Here is a 21,174-nt window from a genome sequence, read left to right on the forward strand (position 1 = left end):
TTTAGTCTGACCCTGTTAGCTGGCACTGGGCCGGTTTACAAGCACCAATTAATTCTTCTGTGACATGCATAGATGTAAACCTAGTCTAAATATTTTTTTCTGTGAAAGCACTCTCTCTATATTGTAGCTGGCTTTTACACAGTACAGTAATCTTGCTGGTATAGATAAATATTTGAGATATATCTGGTTATTGTCAACTTTACATTTATCTTCACCAAGGAATGGAGTTAAATGTAGGCCCAGAATTATCTATAGTACATAATGAATATGAATATGATTTCTATATGAAATATTATTTTGTCTGCAAAAAGCTAACAGAGAATTTGCCTTATGCCAGAGTGGTAGCAAAGTGCTGAATGTCTGTGTCAATTTGTGTGAAAACTATAATTTAGTGTACCTATATACTGTAGGTGGAAACACAAATCAATCATTGTACTGAATAGTACAAGGCTAATGCCATCTAGTCATATTTCAGAAATTTTTTCACAAGGAAATGATAACAGATTGGCTAATGGAGCTATTTTTTTCTTGATCCAGTATTTAGAATCTTTAGAAGTAACCTAACTGTACATATTGCAGTATATGACATTTTATACAAAATGAAAAAGACTTTCAAGGCAAATTACATATTTTTTTGTATAAAACCTGACTAGCCAAAATGTTTTATTTTAGTTTTTGATGGTGGAGAACAGTATAAAATAAATAAAAATCTATTGGGTTTTGATTGCCGTCTATGACATCACTGGGGAGATTTTCTCTTAAGCCCTGTACACACGATCGGTTCATCTGATGAAAACTAACCGATGGACTGTTTTTATCGGACGAACCGATCGTGTTTGGGCCCCATCGGTTTTTTATCCATAGGTGAAAAAAACCAGAACATGTTTTACATTTTTCTTATGGTTAAAAAAACGATCGTCTGTGGGGAAATCCATCGGTCAAAAATCCACGCATGGTCAGAATCAAGTCGACGCATGCTCGGAAGCATTGAACTTCATTTTTCTCAGCACGTCGTAGTGTTTTATGTCACCGCGTTGGACACAATCGGATTTTTAACCAATGGTGTGTAGGCAAGACTGATGAAAGTCAGCTTCATCGGATATCCGATGAAAAAATCCATCGGATTAGATTTCATCAGACGAACCGATCGTGTGTACAGGGCATTACACCCTGTTTATCTGACACCCATGCAATAAATGGGGGAAGTGGCTGCCACCAAGATAGAAAAGAACAGCAACAAATACATTGTCAGATGTTCTAACCCTTCCTTGCTCTACGAAAAATGTGTTCTTGTCTGTGCTATTGTTGGAGAGATTTTCCATCAATTCCTGTTACTGGCCTTCAAATATTTACCAGTAGCACTAAACCCTTCCCCACCCTGTACAAAGGTAAATACAATGTTTTGGCTGAAGACATGCTTGAACCATAACTATTTAAACAGTTTTATCCATCAACTGAAACTAAATAAACCAACACATTTATTTTTTAAGGTTTCAACTGAAAGTGTGTGTTGTGACTTTATTATGTAGTTTGGCTGTAGAACATGTAGCTCTTGATTGGTATAGTAATTTGTGTAAATGAGTAAAACAATCATTTAAATGGCTACTGGGAGGATGGGTGTTTATACATTCACTACAAAATGGAATAAAATCAATTGAATTACATTTTTTGTGTTTACGTTCTTTTACTATGGTAGAATAAGGCATGTATGATCCCCTGCAAAGTAACATCAATTCAACTCTGAAACTGTTTTTTGTATACAAGGCTAAATCGGTTAGCACTTTTAGTTGTAAACTACTTGCCGACCGCCCACCGTCATTATACGTCCTCACTTTAGAGATGAATATCTCGGTAACGGTAGCAGCTGCTGCCACAATCGAGATATTCATCTCTTCTGTGGGTGGCCGTGTTAACGATAATGGCGGTCTCCGCGGCGAATTCACCGCGAGATCGCCGTTATCGGTGGCGGGAGAGGGCCCCCCCCCTCCCGCCGCTCTCGCGCGCCCTCCGCCGCTTACCGTAGCCGTCGGTAGCGGCGGAGGAGATCGCGACCATCCGGCAGCTGAGCGGGGACGAGACTGAAGGAAAAATCTCCTTCGCCTGTCCCCATAGCTCCGCTGGGCGGAAGTGACGTCAAAACGTCAGTCCCGCCCAGCGTCTTAAAGAAACATTTTTTTTTTTTTGTCATTTAAAAAAATGACATTTCTAAATTTTTTTTTTTTTTTTTGCATTTAAGCCCAAATAAGAGATCTGAGGTCTTTTTGACCCCAGATCTCATATTTAAGAGGACCTGTCATGCTTTTTTCTATTACAAGGGATGTTTACATTCCTTGTAATAGGAATAAAAGTGATAATTTTTTTTTTTTTTTTTCAGTGTTAAAAATTCTAAAATAAATAAAAATAAATGCGAAAAGCAAAAAAAATTTTTTTTAAAGCGCCCCGTCCCGACGAGCTCGTGCGTAGAAGCGAACGTATACGCGAGTAGCGCCGACATGCTGAAAACGGTATTCAAACCACACAAGTGAGGTATCGCCGCGATCGTTAGAGCGAGAGCATTAATTTTAGCCTTAGGCCTACTCTGTAGCTCAAAAAATGCAACCTGTAGAATTTTTTAAACGTCGCCTATCAAGATTTTTAAGGGTAAAAGTTTGACGCCATGCCACAAGCGGGCGCAATTTTTAAGCGTGACATATTGTTGTCTTATTTTTTCATTTAAAAAAGTGAATTTTTTCCAAAAAAAGTGCGCTTGTAAGACCGCTGCGCAAATACGGTGTGACAAAAAGTATTGCAATGACTTCCATTTTATTCTCTAGGGTGTTAGAAAAAAAAATATATAATGTTTGGGGGTTTTAAGTAGTTTTCTAGCAAAAAAAAATGGTTTTGTCTAGTAAACACTGACTCTGAAAAACAGGCCCGGGGCTAAAGTGGTTTACCTTTAGTAATTGAAACCTTCAACACTTGCAGCTCATAAAGTATAGGGCATTGACTAAACCTATCTTTAAATGTGGACTTTCAATTTTTTTTGCCACACATACAGTAACAAGAGAGAATGGGCAGATTTATTTCCAGTAACATGCTCTCTGAACCTTTTATTTTTCAATGCTTGAGCAAAGGATTATGGGTATGTTATCTTTAATGAAATCCTCATTTAATTTCAGCTGAATTTCATGCTTTGGTGGAAAGCTGCAGTTTGGCTTTTTTTTTTTTTTTTTATGAATAATGTATTTTTATCCAACTAATAACTATGGGCTAATTTTAAACAATAGTGTTTGATGATAGAATTCAAAAGAAAAAGACGGACCTCTAAAATATTTCAGTAGTAAAAATATAATAAAATGTTCACAGTGATGTGGAATCTCACTTATTTTGTTTTCTTATGAATTTTGAAAATAAAAATAAAGCAAGGTTTTGTAACAGCAAAAACCAAAGATCTAAACGATTGAATTGCAATTTAGAATAGATAATTACTGGCCCTGTAAATATGGTTGGAACCCAGTTCTAAACACAAACATGACAGCAGATATTGTTCTTTAATATATCATTAGTGTGTTTTATATAGGTAGCTATGGTAAGGCAAATACATGCTATCTATATGTCACAGACATGAGTGAAAAACAACATAGGGGGTTATTTACGAAAGGCAACTCAATTAGCACTACAAGTGCAAACTACAAGGGTAAAAGTGCACTTGAAATGTGTTTTTAATGCATTTTTTATACATTTCCAGTGTATTTTCTGGTTGCCCGACTGGCAACATGGACTTGTGAAACATGGACATGTGACTCAAAAAACGTGCCAAAAACTTTCCCGCGTTTTCTATTCATTTCAATGGGGAGCTGCGTTTTTGGTGTGGGTTTGAAAAGTGCACTAAATATGCATACATGTCCTACTTACCTGCTCTGTGCAATGGTTTTGCACAGAGTTGCCCCAATCTTCTTCTTTTTGGGTCCCCCGCCGGCGGTTCTGCCCCCCCTCTGTTGAGTGCCTCTAACAAAAAGGCAGGGGGAGGGGGCAGGGACTGAAGCTGCACACAGCAGGTTTCTACTTTAATGCATAGAATGCATTAGGGTAGAGAATCTTCTGCCTTTAGAACCACGTCTAAGGAAACATGTTTCTTACATTTTTCTTGCATTTTTAGCAACGTAAAAACGTATTAGTGTGAAAGGGCCCTTAAAGTGGTTGTGAACATACAATGTTACAGATACTTTCTAGTACAGTTCTTACTATGCAGGCATCATAACTGTTTTTGCTTAATTTCAGAAATATCTCTCTTACATATCTTACAAGAATAACAAGTTCTGTCATGTGACTATGCATCTTGCCTTTATGATAGTGAGGGGCAGTGTGGCAAAGTGTGCCTGTATTTCATAGCAGGGGGTGTGTGCCAGAGGCAGGCTGGGAGTGGTTGGGTAGCTGAAAAAAATTATACAATACAATGCAGGCATGATGTGTGTCTGCACAGTGTCCTGTACCTCTGAATAGCCAGCTAAAGGATGAAAATGAACCACGCAAGCACAGATCAGCTCCACTTTGTGTGGTCAGTTTAAAGTAAGGAAGAAAGGTGACTGGCATGATCAACCAGGCACTTCAGATGGAAGAATTACAAGGAAATAATAAAGGCTATGATTTATAAAAATACACATGTGAACAAACAATTTTTAAGGGTAACATACATTTTACTAGTTTTCTATTCTGGAGACACACCTTTTGCATTGTGCCACACTACTTGTGTCTTTAACGTTAGGTCTCCTTCAGCTATTGACTATTCTCCAATGGATGGATTAGCTTACCCACATTAAAGATACTGGCAATCACTAAAGCACAACAACAGTATAGCATGACAGCACACAGAAATTGACTCTTCTGAAGGGCTGAAGCAAGCTTGAAATCTCTGAGCTCTTGAAACATTATGGCCTCCCTCCAGGCAGATTCACACTTAGACATTGCAAGCCATCTAAAGTTGTTTTTACTGCTTACTTTGTGTCGTGCGTTTACAGTACACTTCCTTTTTCTTTTATTGGCAAGTAACTAGGCAGTAAATGCCAGAAATGTTAACTAAAATACAATGATGTGTATAAACCGAATTATATTTCAGACAGGAGGCTTCGTATCTTGCATTAATCTTCCTTTTTAATGCTCATAGCAGAAACATAACATTTATTTCTTTAATAAAAAATGTAGAAACATTTCTTCAAAACTACAATACCCAGCAGTCCCTGGGACCCCTCCCCCTAGGCCACAGTCTCTATATAAGGGGCTGTCTGGGTCTCCTCCTCCTCTTTCTTTCTGCTCATGGCAAGATAAGTACACCATTAGATTGATTGTTATATTATTGTCATTTTTTGTCTAATTATTATTGTCTTAAATATTGTATATTGGTTGTTTATCTTCTTTATACACTGGTGACAGGTTATTGTACCCTTTGGGACCGGGATACTGCGTTTTATCGCTATCCCGGTTCTTTTTTCCTTTCTGTCAAGCATATTGCGTTTCTCCTGCTCATGGTCTGGCAGGCAACCTGTCCCCTCTGCAGCGTCTTCCCCCGCCCTCCCCCCCCCGTACGCACCGCTTCGCGGGCTTTCTCTCTCTGCCTGAGAGGCGCGGCTAGTGACAGGAGAGCCTACGTCACTCTGCAGCTCTCAGGCGACCTATCACAGCGCTCCCGGCCGTGATCTCGCGAGATTACGGCCGGGGACTTCCACGAGCAGTGCCTTCTCTCCTCCACTGTCGAGCAGACGGAGACAGAGGCACACTGCTGGCTGGCAAATAGCGCTACCGCTTCCCCCCCCATCGGAAACGTTTTTAAAGGCACAGGTACCGCTGTATTGTTCAGGGGAACATCTCTCCCCAAATACCTCAGGGACCGCTGCATAGCTTGGGGAACGTCTCTCCCCAACCCCCATTGCCACAGTATACTGCACGGCTGTGCTGTATACTATTACATCACTTTCCCTCCAATTATTTTGGTACAGGTCTCCCTTGATTCCCAGTGACTGTACTACTGTACTGTACACTCATACCATATAAAAATAACTTAACCCTTGATTGATTGTCAGTGATTTATCCCTGACGATCTCAGAATTAAATACCTAAAATAAATTGTACTTAAATAAATATAATAGCAAGGCTATCTGTCTGGAAATGGCAGCTGACGGTCACGCTTCTGGCTTTTCTGGACTGTCTGATGAGGTGGACCTAGATGTTTCACACCTGATATCCACGACCCAAATACAGGACTTGATTAACAAGTCCATCCAAGCAGCACTGGCTGCCAATACTGTAAATCAGGTCGTACCGTCCACCTCGGGATGCCACCCTACTAAGGGTAAAGCAACCCAGAAATTAAAGTACTTAACAGTGCACTTCGACTCCCCGGCAGGGGAAGATTATAATGTGCCCCAGGCAGGACCCGAACCGGTCTGCCGCACCCCGCATACTAATGACCAAACCCGACCCTTGAACCCCAAGGAGTTTAAAAGTGGGCAAAAATCCGCCAGGCGGATTAAACCGGACTCATTTGAAACGTCCGAAGACGAGTCCGAGGTATCTGACAGAGCCGAGACCTCTGACTCAGACCTAGAGGACGAGGATGATGCGGGGTTTACGGCGGAATGTCAGGACGCCAACACCGAGGTGCAACAAACGGCCATTCTGGATTCTCAGGGTCAATCTCTTTTTAACCCTGACGAAATATCACACCCTCGTTCAGGGGATTGGGCCCCATTACCCCATGTGGCCCAATACCTCGAACTATGGACCAGACGGTCCTTGGACAGGGCAAACCGTAACAAACTACGGGCGGAATGCCCCAGGCCATACGTGGCAAACAAGGTGGCGAGCACCCCGGAAATAGACCCGGTGCTCCTAAAATATCTTACGAGGTCCGGAAAGTATTCCAAAAAGGGCATTGAGAGGTCCTTCAAGGCCATCCAGGACCGCATACTGGACCTACTAGGCCCGCTCACTAAAATCCTAAATTTGTCAGAGCAAGCGGCTTCATCAACCCAACCTATAGATCTGACACAGTTGAGAGGTTGGGCCCAACGCGCAATCTGCCTATTGGGTGCCGCAAACACAACCTGCTCAGTGGAGCGTCGCCGCTCCATTTTGATTAAATTGGACCTCCAACTCAGTCACCTAGCGGAAAACGAGCCAGGACCATCCGCAGATGGTCTACTGTTTGGGGATGATCTGATCAAGAACATCAATAAATTCATCAGCCTTTTCTCAAGCTTGGACAAGGCACAGACCTCGCTGAGGAAATCACAACCTGGCAAGGTTTTTGGGAAGGCCGGTAGAAGCAGAGGGCATTCTACCGGCCGCACTGCCCCATACAGGCCCTACTCTAGACCACCTAGCCAGCAGTTCACGCCTGCTCCACAACCATACGCCATGCCTATGGCCCATCCAGCTCCCTTCTTCCCGCCACGAGGACGTCCCTGGAGAGGACGCGGGGGACGTGGATTCCCAAGGTCTAGACCTCCGACCGGTGAGTACACACCTACACTCAATTCCACACACACTGGTGGGGGGCAGGCTGATGTATTTTTCCCACGTCTGGTCCACGATTTCGGCAGACGCGTGGATTCTCAATACGGTATCAGGATACCGGATAGAACTCTTATCTCACCCGACCCTGAATGTGATACCCCAACCCATCCATTTTTCTTCCCAAAATGTGGACTTAATAGACAAGGAACTCAAAGAGCTTCTGTCCAAAGGGGCGGTTCGGGAAGTAGATCCCTGCTCGCCCGGGTTTATCAGCAACATATTCCTGGTCAAGAAGAAGGACGGTGGCTACCGCCCCGTCATAAATTTAAGAGAACTCAACCAACATGTGGCCTACCGCCACTTCAAGATGGAGGGTATCCATCTGCTACGCGACCTCCTCTGGCCAGGAGACTGGCTAGTGAAGATAGATTTAAAAGACGCGTACCTTACTATCCCTATGCACACCGAATCTCAATCCTTCCTAAGATTTCGGTGGAAGGACCGAATGTGGCAATTCACCTGCCTCCCATTCGGATTGTCATCAGCCCCCTGGTGTTTCACCAAGCTCCTCAAACCGGTAGTAGCCGCTCTGAGGAGCAGGGGTGTTCGCCTAATTATTTATCTGGACGACATGCTAATTTTGGCACGCTCCAGACGACAAGCCTCATTACACAGCCAATGGGCGGTCTCCCTATTGACGGAACTCGGGTTCCTCATCAATTTCAAGAAGTCTATCCTGGATCCCTCTCAGGAGATGGAATTCCTGGGGTTTCTAGTAGACACCAAACAGGCTATGCTTCTCTTGCCAAAGTAAAAATTGGCGTTGATTCGCAAGGAAATCAGAGCCACGTTACGCAAAGGCTTAGTATCCCTACGGGTGATAGCTCGCATAGTAGGCCTCCTATCGGCCTCTATTCAAGCAATATTCCCGGCCCCCTTGCACTATCGAGCTCTACAGAGACTCAAAACACTACATTTACGCCAAGGCCTACGCTACGCGGACGAAGTTCCGTTGGACCCAGAAGCCATAGAGGAATTGCTATGGTGGCTTCGCCACGCTGTGGCATGGAATGGCAGGACGATTTTCAACTCCTATCCCGACGTGATCTTAGAATCCGACGCGAGTCGCCAAGGCTGGGGTGCCCGATGCGGACACCTTACCACCGGAGGGAAATGGTCCGAGAGAGAGTCTCTCCTCCATATCAATGCCCTGGAACTTCTGGCAGCATACTTTGCGATCAGGAGTTTTATTCCTCATACGGCCAACAAGTGCGTACTTTTACGCATGGACAACGTGGCAGCGGTACAGTATATCAACCGCTTGGGAGGCACAAAATCCAAAATTCTGGCGGACATTGCGTCCGAGTTTTGGCAATACTGCCTTTCCATAAATGTCACCCCAGTAGCGGAATACCTTCCAGGCATATCCAACACGGTTGCGGATTGGAATTCTCGGTATCTTACGGACTCCAGCGACTGGTCGCTGGATCGTACGGTTTTTCTATCATTACAAAACCTGTGGGGTCCTTTACACACGGACCTCTTCGCTTCCCGCCTCAACCGGCAACTACCACGCTTTTACAGCTGGAGGCCGGATCCGGAGGCGACAGCAGTCGACGTGTTCCGACAATTCTGGACGCGGGGGACGCATTATGCGTTCCCTCCATTCAACATGATCACCAGGACACTCCTCCAGGTGGCAAGTCAGATGGCGACAGTGGTGTTGGTCACCCCTTGGTGGCCGACTCAACCATAGTTTCCACTTCACCTGGGAATGGCGATCGATTACCCTCGACTACTTCCATTCTCTCATCACCTCCTGTCCAACACATCCGGAGGTTATCATCCACTGATACTGGACGGCAACCTGCATCTCCTAGCGTGGTTGGTTTCGGGGTCGGAGACACCGATTGCGATATTTCACAATCGGCTAGAGACCTCCTCGCCCTGGCCTGGGCCCCAGGGACTAGATCGCCGTACAGATCTGCCTGGGCCCTATGGGTTCGTTGGTGTGATCGACGGCAAATTGATGCCGTTCATGCACCTGTATCAGACATAGTGAACTATTTGGCTGATTCTTATGAAACCGGTAAATCCTACAGTTCATTGAATGTCTATAGATCAGCCATTTCGGCTTATCATTGCCCTGTAGACACTTTGCCTGTAGGCAGACACCCCTTGGTTTGTCGGCTCCTCCGGGGGGTGAAGTTCAAACGCCCCCCTCGGCCTAGATACCAATTTACGTGGGACGTCAACAGGGTTCTGGAACTTTTCAACACTTGGGAGGACAATGACGCCCTCTCGTTGAAGAAGCTTTCGATTAAACTCGCTACCCTTCTATGTCTGATTTCCATCAAAAGAGTTTCAGATGTTAGGGCATTAGACATCTCCCGGCGTCAATTCTCGCCGGAAGGGGTACGTTTTTCCGTGGTTCGTAGGACGAAGACGGGAATTCATACAGTATTCTATCCATTCTTTCCTGACCATCCACATATCTGTGTGGTTCGATGTCTTCAACAATACGAATCAAGAACTGCATCCCTGCGGTCACTTGATCATAATCAATTATTGATCTCATACGTGAAACCTCACCTCCCAGTGTCTTCAGCATCATTAGCCAGATGGGTGAGAACGGCCATGGAACTGGCCGGGATCGACGTATAGCTCTTTGGAGCTCACTCCTCTAGAGGTGCCATGGCTACCAAAGTGGTCACATCAGGTGGTTCACTTTCGGACCTTTTACTAGCAGCAGATTGGTCATCAGAAACGACCTTTCGGCAATATTATTTCCGACCACAGGAACATGTCTCCACTTCTATACTTTAAGGATTGTATATTTACATGTATGTATAATGTATGATAGCTTTAAACTTGCAAGATACGAAGCCTCCTGTCTGAAATATAATTCGGGATTTTCCTAGCTACCATGACGGAAAATCTGAGTTATATGATGACAGGAGGCGGGTATCTTCCCACCCGACCCACCCCTATCACGATACGTTTTCTCATTTCAGGTTACTGAAGGGTGGAGCACAAGTCTATACGGACGGTAATACAAAGTTCTGCAGTTCCCGAATGATGGGTCTTCTGTTTTGTTCCAGTTGAACACAGTTCTGACGGTATAATAGCCGACCTGTTGAAAGTTGAAGGGCCCAGTTGGTCCGGTTTCCAGCATCGGAGGAGGAGTCCCCGAGCAACACGGAACGAAGTTCAAGTCGACAAGCTTACGTGATGTCAAAGGATCGCACAAAGAAAGAGGAGGAGGAGACCCAGACAGCCCCTTATATAGAGACTGTGGCCTAGGGGGAGGGGTCCCCGGGGCTGCTGGGTATTGTAGTTTTGAAGAAATTTTTCTACATTTTTTATTAAAGAAATAAATGTTATGTTTCTGCTATGAGCATTAAAAAGGAAGATTAATGCAAGATACTCGCCTCCTGTCATCATATAACTCAGATTTTCCGTCATGGTAGCTAGGAAAATCCCGAATTGTTTTGTCATTTGACATTGATGTTTCTGACTGCTTAATCAGCATCTGTACTGTATTTTGTTAAGACATATTTTCCTTGATGTAACAGACATCTACAACATATTGGTACACAATTTTTTATTTTATTTTCCTTTGTCTTTGCTGAAAATAATATACAATTTTAAGTATATTCTGATGATAAATCAGATAATTATTCTACTAAGTGTAATGCTTATGTGGTACAGATGTTTATTGGTTACTTGTTGTTCTCTCTAAAGGAGAATACCTTATTTTCCCGTTCTGTAATGCTTGACGATTACTTTTTGTAGTCTTTAGTTGGACTGATAATACTTTCTATCAGTTTTATTAAGTGGTCTTGCATAGCAAGAGCACTTATTGTTATCTCACATATATATTATTATTCTTATAGCCAAATTTACCACCCTAACTCCTCCCACAGTTGTTACACTACATAGACGAGTAATATACCGAAACGTGCAGATTGTTCCCGATCGCATTGTTATCACTTTGTGGAATGTTTCGCTAAATCGTTCGCAAAATATTGTCGTTTTTGCGGCCAAATTTTCCCATAGGAATGAATGGTGAAGCTTACAGTGTGGAATGTCAAAAACTGAAAAATCAGGACATGATTTGTAAACTGCGACCACTCCCTCATTTTCAAGCCGACCTACACAAATCGTATATCAAAACATTCAGCTATCCCTGCTGCCACTACACGTGTTCACGGCTAAGCGATCGCCCAAACCGTTTTCACAATACAGCCATTTGTTTGCAACCTACACCATCAATTGACCTCCATTGTCTTCCATTGAAATTCCAGTCAGGAAACCAAAAACCTTTAGGACAATATATAAACTGCGACTGTGCCTTTAATTTTTATATTTCAGAGACATACTATACATCAAAATGTAGATCTGGGTCTTGTGATTCACACAATATAAATATTCGCTGTACGATTTATAGTTTTTAAAATACAATCATTTGAATAGGACAAGTATTCAAAAAAAATCCTGAATCTCTGAGTCTGTGTTTAGAGGCTGCATATCAACAAACACTGGTTTCCTAGGAGAAGCTGAGGTAATTAAAACTCCTCACACACATAGCTGTAAGGGGATTCTATAGCTCCTCCCACACAGTTGTGAGGTGATATGTGTGAGGTGATATGTGTGAGGTGATTTCTGTGAGGTGATTTCTGTGAGGTGATTTCTGTGAGGTGATTTCTGTGAGGTGATTTCTGTGAGGTGATTTCTGTGAGGTGATATCTGTGAGGTGATAACTGTGAGGTGATTTCTGTGAGGTGAGTTCTGGCTTCTACCACACAACTGAGGCAAATTATATCTAGTCTCACACAGCTCTGAGGAAAATTATAGCATTATAGCTCCTTCTTCACAGCTCTGAAGGGAATTATATCTCCTCCAACACATAGCATTATGCCATCTAAAGGAAAGAGGTCTAAAGCTGCAAAGATACGCTGGACTAAACAGGACCTTTTAGACCCACGCTTTTGGGATCCGGAGCCCCACAGCAGCATAGTGGAAATGGAGGTTAGCAACCAGTCCATAGCAACCCATCCATAGCAACCAGTCCATAGCAACCCGTCCATAGCAACCCGTCCATAGCAACCCGTCCAAACCAACCAGTCCATAGCAACCAGACCATAGCAACCAGTCCATAGCAACCCATCCATAGCAACCAGTCCATAGCCATCAGTCCATAGAAACCCGACCATAGCAACCAGTCCATAGCAACTAGTCCATAGAAACCATCCAAAGCAACCAGTCCATAGCAACCATCCATAGCAACCAGTCCATAGCAACCAGTCCTTAGCATCCCTCCCATAGCAACCAGTCCATAGCAACCGTCCATAGCAACCAGTCCATAGCAACCAGTCCATAGCAACCAGTTTTGATGGGGCAGTTTTTGATGGAGCAGTTTTTGATGGGGCAATGGATCGAACTGGATCAACACACTGTTGGATCACATTTACATCTCCAGGGGCACTGTCTCCAGTCAGGAGTAATGGTGGAGGCAAGACCACATCGCACAATTTCCCCAGAAATTGTATCTTTTCTAGTTTTATTAGTTATTGTATGCCTTAAATTGTGATAATTTCAATTGTAAATATTTAAATTAGTTTTACCTTTATAAATATTACAGTAAGACATTAGATACTTCCTAGATTTCATCTTAATGAGTCCTTGGACAACCAATTCAGTCCCATGTGATTAGTGCAACTCATGCTTTGCCACTCAGTGTCAATAGCTACCGCCATTGAGGGAGCCCTATTAGGGAGACTGTTAGTCCAAATAAACTGAGTTTCCAGTAGAGAAGGGCTGAAATCAGAAATCCGTATCCTCCCTCTCTGCAGTTAGAAACCGTTGCTTATCTGTCCTAGCAGTGTATATTCATTGCCCTCTGAACTACTACAATAGACACAAATTAACCCTGTATGACGGATTTGGAAAAAAAAAGGAAAAAAAAAGTATTCCAGTAAAAAAAGTTATGCTATAAACCTTAGGAGGGTGAATGAACAGAATAAACAAGATAGCTGACATGGAAGAATGTTTTGCCATTGCAAAAGACACATCTTCCAAATTCACTCACATATGGGCTTGTTGGCTTCATTTTAAATCAACAAATGAATGTCTTTCAAGAAAGCGGAATAACCTCCCACAACCGCACTCAACGAGATACATGAACATCATCTGATGTTACACTAATTACACCTAAACTCCCAAACCCTCTTTCACTCTACTATTGCTAATCTCTTCAACAATCTCATTTTGAATACATTAAGTGCCTCCACCCCACCCCCTCCCTTTGTTTTTGTTGTTTTTTTTCTTCTCCCCTCTCCCAACCTAATCCAATCTGCAACCAAGTCAGTCCCCATACCCGTCAATAATTAACCACTTCAGCACTGGAAAATTTGCCCCTTAATGACCAGGCCATTTTTTGCAATATGGCACTGCGTTATTTTAGCTAACAATTGCACGGTCATGTACCCAAATAAAATTTATGTTATTTTTTTTCCCACAAATAGAAGCTTTCTTTTGGTAGTACTTGATCACCTCCTGCTGTTGTTTTTTGCACTATAAAAACTATTTTTTATGTTCTGCTATAAAACACACCCAATAAATAATAGAAGAAAAAATTCTTCAGCAATTTATGCCAATTTGTATTCTGCCAATTTTTTATTTTATTTTCCAATTTGTATTCTGCTGCTTAGTTTTGGTAAAAAAAAAAAATCACACACAGCATTTGATTGGTTTGCGCAAAAGTTATAGCGTCTACAAAATAGGGGATAGATTTATGGCATTTTTTTTTTAGTAATGCCAGTGATCAGCAACTTTTAGCGGGACTGTGACATTGCGGTGGACAGATCGGACACCTAACTGACATTTTTGACACTTTTTTGGGAACCAATGACATTATTACAGTGATCAGTGGTAAAAATATGCACTAACATTGTACTAATGGCACTGGCAGAGAAGGGGTTAACATTAAGGGCGATCAAGGGGTTAACCGTGTTCCCTCAGTGTGTTTCTAAGTGTGTGGGGAGATGGGCTGCCTGGGACAACACACAGATCCATATTCCTGCATCTCTGTGTGAACCTATGTCAGAAGGGAGATCTGTCTTGTTTACTATGGCAGATCCCCGTTCTGTCACTTTGGGGAATGATTGTGGGTGTGCCCACAAAAGCTAGTGCACGGGCCACCGTTAGGCTGCTTTCACACTGAGGCGTGCAGCCGCGGTGACGGTATAGCCGCGCTATTTGTAGCGCGGCTATACCGTTGTATTTACCGCGATATTCGGGCGCTAGCGGTGAGGTTTTAACCCCCGCTAGTGGCCGAAAAAGGGTTAATACCACGGTATTACCGCGCTTTCCCATTGATTTCAATGGGAAGGCACGGTATAGGAGCGGTGAACACACCGCTCCTATACCGCGGTAAAGATGCGGCTAGCAGGACTTTTGGTGCGCTCCTGCTAGCGCACCGCTTCAATGTGAAAGCCTTCAGGCTTTCACATTGAACACTACAGGGCATGATTTTTCATGCGGTATAGCAGCGCTATTTTTAGCGCTGTACCGCATGAAAAACGCCCCAGTGTGCAAGGGGCCTTAGGGTTGCCACATCATCCCTTTAATCCAGGACACACATTAATTACACATGTTCTGTGGCTGATTTAGGTGGTAACTAAACTCACTTGGTGAATAATAAAGGGGGTGTAATGGCGCTTGCTAAAAAACAAATAATAGTACTGAGTACAAAAACAATTGTGCATAATTACATAATAGTGCATCGAATACCACAATAAGGTGCAATAATGGTGCAAAATAAAAATTAATCAAAATTATGTAAATAAACTGCAGTAGTAGTTCACAAGATGCATAACAAAATCTTCATATGCAACAGGTGAATCAATGATAAGTGTTCCTCAAAAAAATTATAATAAATAAAATTAGTCCAATCACATGCAGAGATGGATAGAATGTCCACAACAATTCCTGAAGTGAAGAGTGATAAAATTCCACTGCAAACTGACAGGTGCTTCACTCCAAGTGACCTTCCCCAGCCTCTCACCTCAGCTGACTTGTGTTTAAGCCTCCCAATAATAACCAGGCAGCAGCTCACACTCTCAGTACATCAGATAAACCATGCATCAATCACTTTAAAATCCCCAAGCTGGCGGTGTCTAAGTAGCTCTCAGCAAGGATGAGGGCCCCCAACGGTAAATGCAAAAACAAGGATAGGCTCCATAGTGTGATATCATTAAAACAAAGTATTTTATTAAGTATCGTAAACGCTCACATTTAAGATGAACAAAACGAACAGCATAAGAACAAATTCACCTCCGCTCACGGCCGCGAGCGGGGATGATGTCACCAACAGCTCTCCTCCATCCCTTACGCGTTACGTGGCTGAGCACGCCACTTAATCATAGGGCATAGGGAATTGTTGTGGACATTCTATCCATCTCTGCATGTGGTTGGACTCATTTTATTTATTATAATTTTTTTGAGGAACACTTATCATTGATTCACCTGTTGCACATTATTGCATGACGATTTTGTTATGCATCTTGTGAACTACTACTGCAGTTTATTCACATCATTTTGATACATTTTTATTTTGCACCATTCTTGCACCTTATTGTGGTATTAGATGCACTATTATGTACTTATGCACAATTGTTTTTGTACTCTGTACTATTAATTGTTTTTTAGCAAGCGCCATTACACCACCTTTATTATTCACTACTGTCAGTGTGCGAACACTTATTTAGTTGTGGCTGCTGCTTAGTTAATTTTTATTTTTTTATTAGATCACTGTTTTCTATTTAGTGTGGTTTGTGCATTAGTTCCCCCTATTATTTATAAACTCACTTGGTGCCTTATCTGCATTAAATCAGCCACAGAACCCGTGTAATTAAATAGGTGTCCTGGGTTAAAGGGATGATGTGGCAACCCTAGCTGCCATACATGAATGCCAATTTGTGCAGCCTCCCCAGCACCTCCCTAATTATTGTGCTTCATTAGCTGCTTCCCCAGCTACTGTGGCTGCACTAAACCTGGAAATTACATAATAAACTTTGCTTTCTTGTTCAATTGTTCATTCACCAGGGTGAGGTCACAAAAATCACAAACCTTTTTCCCCACTCTGTCCCCCACTCTGTCACATTTCATGTTGCACTGCAGGATAGGAACAAATTACATTAATGTTACACTAATGGCTTTAACTATTTAATCAGGGTGATATACATTTGCTTAAAGGATCTTTTGAAAATGCATTCAACACTACTAAAAAAGTGTGCATGAGGCTAAAATAAAAATGTACAGAACTGAACTTAGGGGGCCTTCGTACCACAATGCATATGATACCGCAATCACAGTAACATGCTAGTTTTGTTGTCATTCATTCTTAATTTTCACTTTTATATATATATATATAAATATATATATATAAGGGATGCACTGATGCCACTTTCTTGACACCGAGTACGAGTACCGATACTTGACATCACGTACTCGCCAATACCAATTACCGATACCTATCGCCTAGGAAAAGGTGTGGTTTGGGAGGTGATGGTAGTTGAGGGTGGGGTGAAATAGTGATTGTGGGGTGGGAGAGTTGGGATGGAAAGGGCTGTGATCACTGAGGGGGAAGAGGATGGGAATAGGAGGGTTATTGGGAAACGTGGGGGCAGGGGTGACAGCTGGTAGAGGGAAGGAGGAGGCAACAGGCAGAAGTGACTGCAGGCATGGTACAGGAGACCGTCAGAGTCTGCAGGCATGGTACAAGAGACAGTTAGGGACTGCAGGCATGGTACAAGAGACAGTTAGGGACTGCAGGCATGGTACAAGAGACAGTTAGGGACTGCAGGCATGGTACAAGAGATAGTTAGGGACTGCACAGAGGAGGAAGAGAGCCCTGCTGCTCAGTACAACAGGATAGGATACCGCTGTACAGTGTCTTCACATACCTGTTCTCTGCCTCAGCTTCAGGGAGAGCCTGGATCCAGTGCTCTGTGTGGCTGGAAGTCAGAGCCGGAGGAGGGAGGTGTGCAGTGTGGAGACATGCTGGTGGGCTGTTAGGACAGGAAGCCAGGTGTTGTGCCGAGAATGGTTTCGGCTACGATCAGAACTCCGCCTCTCCAGCCCTCTGCATTGTCGCTCCTCCTTCTCTAATCTCTACCCATGAATGCTAATCATACCACCACGCCTCTCCAGCCCTCTGTATTGCTGCTCCTCCTACTCACTCAAGAATGCTAATCATCCTAAGGAGGAAGCAGCAGGGATAGCACTGTCGGAAAGGGGAGGAGGAGGCGGTCCGCTCCCATGCAACGTCACCTCTGGTATCAGCTTTCGGTATCAGAGCATTTTAGTGAGTACCGATACTCGCTAAAGCGCCTAGTATCGGCACCGATACCAGTATCAGTATCGTTGAATCCCTAATATATATATATATATATATATATATATATATATATTGGGCTATAGTGTATCAAAACACAGATTTAAATGCTCTATAGGTTGCTGCAAATTGTACAAGGTGTCAATTTCCATGTGTTGAGGCATGGTAAAGGTCTATTCAGAATGATTGAACTGGCTTAACACAACCTGTGTCTAAGCATAAAAATAAATGCATTAACACATGTGCATCTTGATTTAGACAAGCCCATTTCCACAACCCATTTCCATATGTACGAAATTAAACTACTTTCTGCTAGCAGTTTGTGAATACACAATTTGAGGTTTATTGAATTTGGTCGACTGATGTAATGTACAGTATGTGTAATGAGGAAACTATTAGCTAATTTTGCTACCACAAAAAAAAAACCTTCATTGTGTCTTGTTTGAATATGTTTGAATATGCAATAGTCATTTGATAAAACAGAGCTACTATCAGTAACAGTACAGATGGATAAATTAAACTATGTATTGAAGACGTTTTTACATGCTTTTTCAGTGAACTTTCTATCTTTTGCAGTTTCAAAGACCCAATGACTTCTCCCCAGCTTTTCGATTTGGCACTGTTCCTAATGGCAGCACTGAAAGAAACATCCGCAATAACTACCTCGAAATGCATACATACATGGTGAAATTTAACCAAAAATCTGTACAAGATGCTCTGCTATCTCTAAAAACTGGGTAAGCTGTGGGAAAGACATGAATGAAGCCTTGGCAGAGAGATTATTGTCTGAATTCTTTGTACAATTTTTAAAACAATGCAGAGGCTGCAAAATCATACATCTTACATTAGCTAAAGTAAAGTATAATATTACATAGTTACATAGTAGGTGAGGTTGAAAAAGACACAAGTCCATCAAGTCCAACTTATGTGTATGATTATATGTCAGTATTACATTGTATATCCCTCTATGTTGTGGTCATTCAGGTACTTATCTAATAGTCTCTTGAAACCATCAATGCCCTTCTTTGTACTCTCTCCATTTCCAGTACATCCTTCCTGAGGACTGGTGCCATGAACTGAACAGCATACTCTAGGTGCGGCCAGACCAGAGTCTTGTAGAGCGGAAGAATGATTGTTTTATCTCTGGAGATAATCCCCCTTTTAATGCATGCCAATATTCTGTTTGCTTTGTAAGCAGCAGCTTGGCATTGCATGCCATTGCTGAGCCTATCATCTACTAGGACCCCCATGTCCTTTTCCATCCTAGATTCCCCCAGAGGTTCTCCCCCTAGTGTATAAATTGCTTTCGTATTTTTACCACCCAAATGCATTATTTTACATTTTTCTACATTGAACCTCATTTGTCGTCTAGTTGCCCACCCCATTTAATTTGTTTAGGTCTTTTTGCAAGGTTGCACTGCTTACCCCATCCTCCAGGTAATTTATGAACAAATTAATCAGGATTGGTCCCAGCACAGAACCCTGGGGAACCCCACTACCCACCCCTGACCATTACGAATACTCCCCAGTTAGCACCACCCTCTGAACTCGCCCTTGTAGACAGTTTTTAATCCATGTACTCACCCTATGGTCCATGCCAACGGACCTTATTTTGTACAGTAAACATTTATCAGGAACTGCGTCAAATGCTTTTGTAAAATCCAGATATACCACGTCTACGGGCCTTCCTTTATCTAGATGGCAACTCACCTCCTCATAGAAGGTTAATATATTGGTTTGACAAGAACGATTCTTCATGAATCCATGCTGATTACTGCTAATGATACCGAACGTCAAAAATCAAAAGTGTGAATTTTAAAGGCTAATGTGCAAGTTATAAAAACAAAAATAAATCTGCGCTATCCAAATACTTAGCAGCCACAAACAATCCAGTGAAACAAGAAAGCAGTGAAAAAACAGAAAACAATTTTGTGGCGCTAAAAATAATAATAATGATGATGATATGGTACTAATAGTCTGTGTTAACACCAATTGACAGTGTAATCAAATGAAAAAGTCCATATATAATAAATCAATGACAGTAGATAGTTAAAAATAAACTGTTGATGGATGAGTAATCAAGTGAATGGTTCCAAACACCACGGTGAATCAAAGTAAATGATTTGTGAAAATGACCACCACCAGAAGCGGAGGCTTACCAGAGGTATTGAACCCAAATAAGCATACGCTTAAAGGGTCAATACAAGCTGAATGTAAGTTGGTGAAGACCACATCAACCGGATCTGGATATACGATTGGGAGGATACCCTGAAGACATCACGTAAACCAGCACAGGGGGGAATGGCAGCAACTTGGAGGTAATTCTCAAAGGATCAGGCCGTATCCAAAGTGCATAAAGGAAAACGAAGGCACATAGTGTGATACCGTAACAATGTTGAGATTTAATAACGGTTAAAAACACTTACAGTTTTGCTGAATAAAAAGGACATCAATAAGAAATAGTGCATGGCAGCAGCAGAGTCCCGACGCGTTTCGCAATAGTTTGCATCATCTGGGGTGCAAACTATTGCGAAACGCGTCGGAACTCTGCTGCTGCCATGCATTTGGGTTCAATACCTCTGGTAAGCCTCCGCTTCTGGTGGTGGTCATTTTCACAAATCATTTACTTTGATTCACCGTGGTGTTTGGAACCATTCACTTGATTACTCATCCATCAACAGTTTATTTTTAACTATCTACTGTCATTGATTTATTATATATGGACTTTTTCATTTGATTACACTGTCAATTGGTGTTAACACAGACTATTAGTACCATATCATCATCATTATTATTATTTTTAGCGCCACAAAATTGTTTTCTGTAATGTGCAAGTTATTGTCCTAAAATGTGTTTGGGGACCCGGGTCCTGCCCCAGGGAACATGTATCAATGCAATATTTTTTTTTTAAATGGCAGTTTTTTCGGGAGCAGTGTTTTTAACCGCTTAAGGACCGCCTCCTGCACATTTACGTCGGCAGAATGGCACGGCTGGGCACATGCACGTACAGGTACGTCCTCTGCTAATGCCCAGCCATAGGTCGCGGGCGCGCGCCCGCGACCTGGTCGGAAGCTCCGGGACTGCGGGCTAAAGAACGGGGAGAGCTGTGTGTAAACACAGCTTCCCCGTTCTTCACTGTGGCGGCGTAATCGATTGTGTGATCCCTTATAGTCAGTCACACCCCCTACAGTTAGAAACACATATTAGGTCATACATAACCCCTTCAGCGCCCCTTTGTGGTTAACTCCCAAACTGCTTTTGTCATTTTCACAGTAAACAATGCA

At 42.6% G+C, this 21,174-nt stretch overlaps 1 protein-coding gene across 1 annotated transcript in view; it reads left to right on the forward strand.

Moving 5' to 3' along the window:
- Nucleotides 1–21,174, forward strand: part of GRIN2B (glutamate ionotropic receptor NMDA type subunit 2B) — a 1,689,627-nt gene that overhangs the window by 1,559,404 nt on the left and 109,049 nt on the right. The window contains exon 11 of the mRNA XM_040359615.1: nt 18,467–18,627. Coding sequence (XP_040215549.1) covers nt 18,467–18,627 — 161 coding nt within the window. The remainder of the gene's footprint in view (nt 1–18,466; nt 18,628–21,174) is intronic.

This window comes from Rana temporaria, chromosome 7, assembly GCF_905171775.1.
Source record: "Rana temporaria chromosome 7, aRanTem1.1, whole genome shotgun sequence".
NCBI lineage: Eukaryota > Metazoa > Chordata > Amphibia > Anura > Ranidae > Rana > Rana temporaria.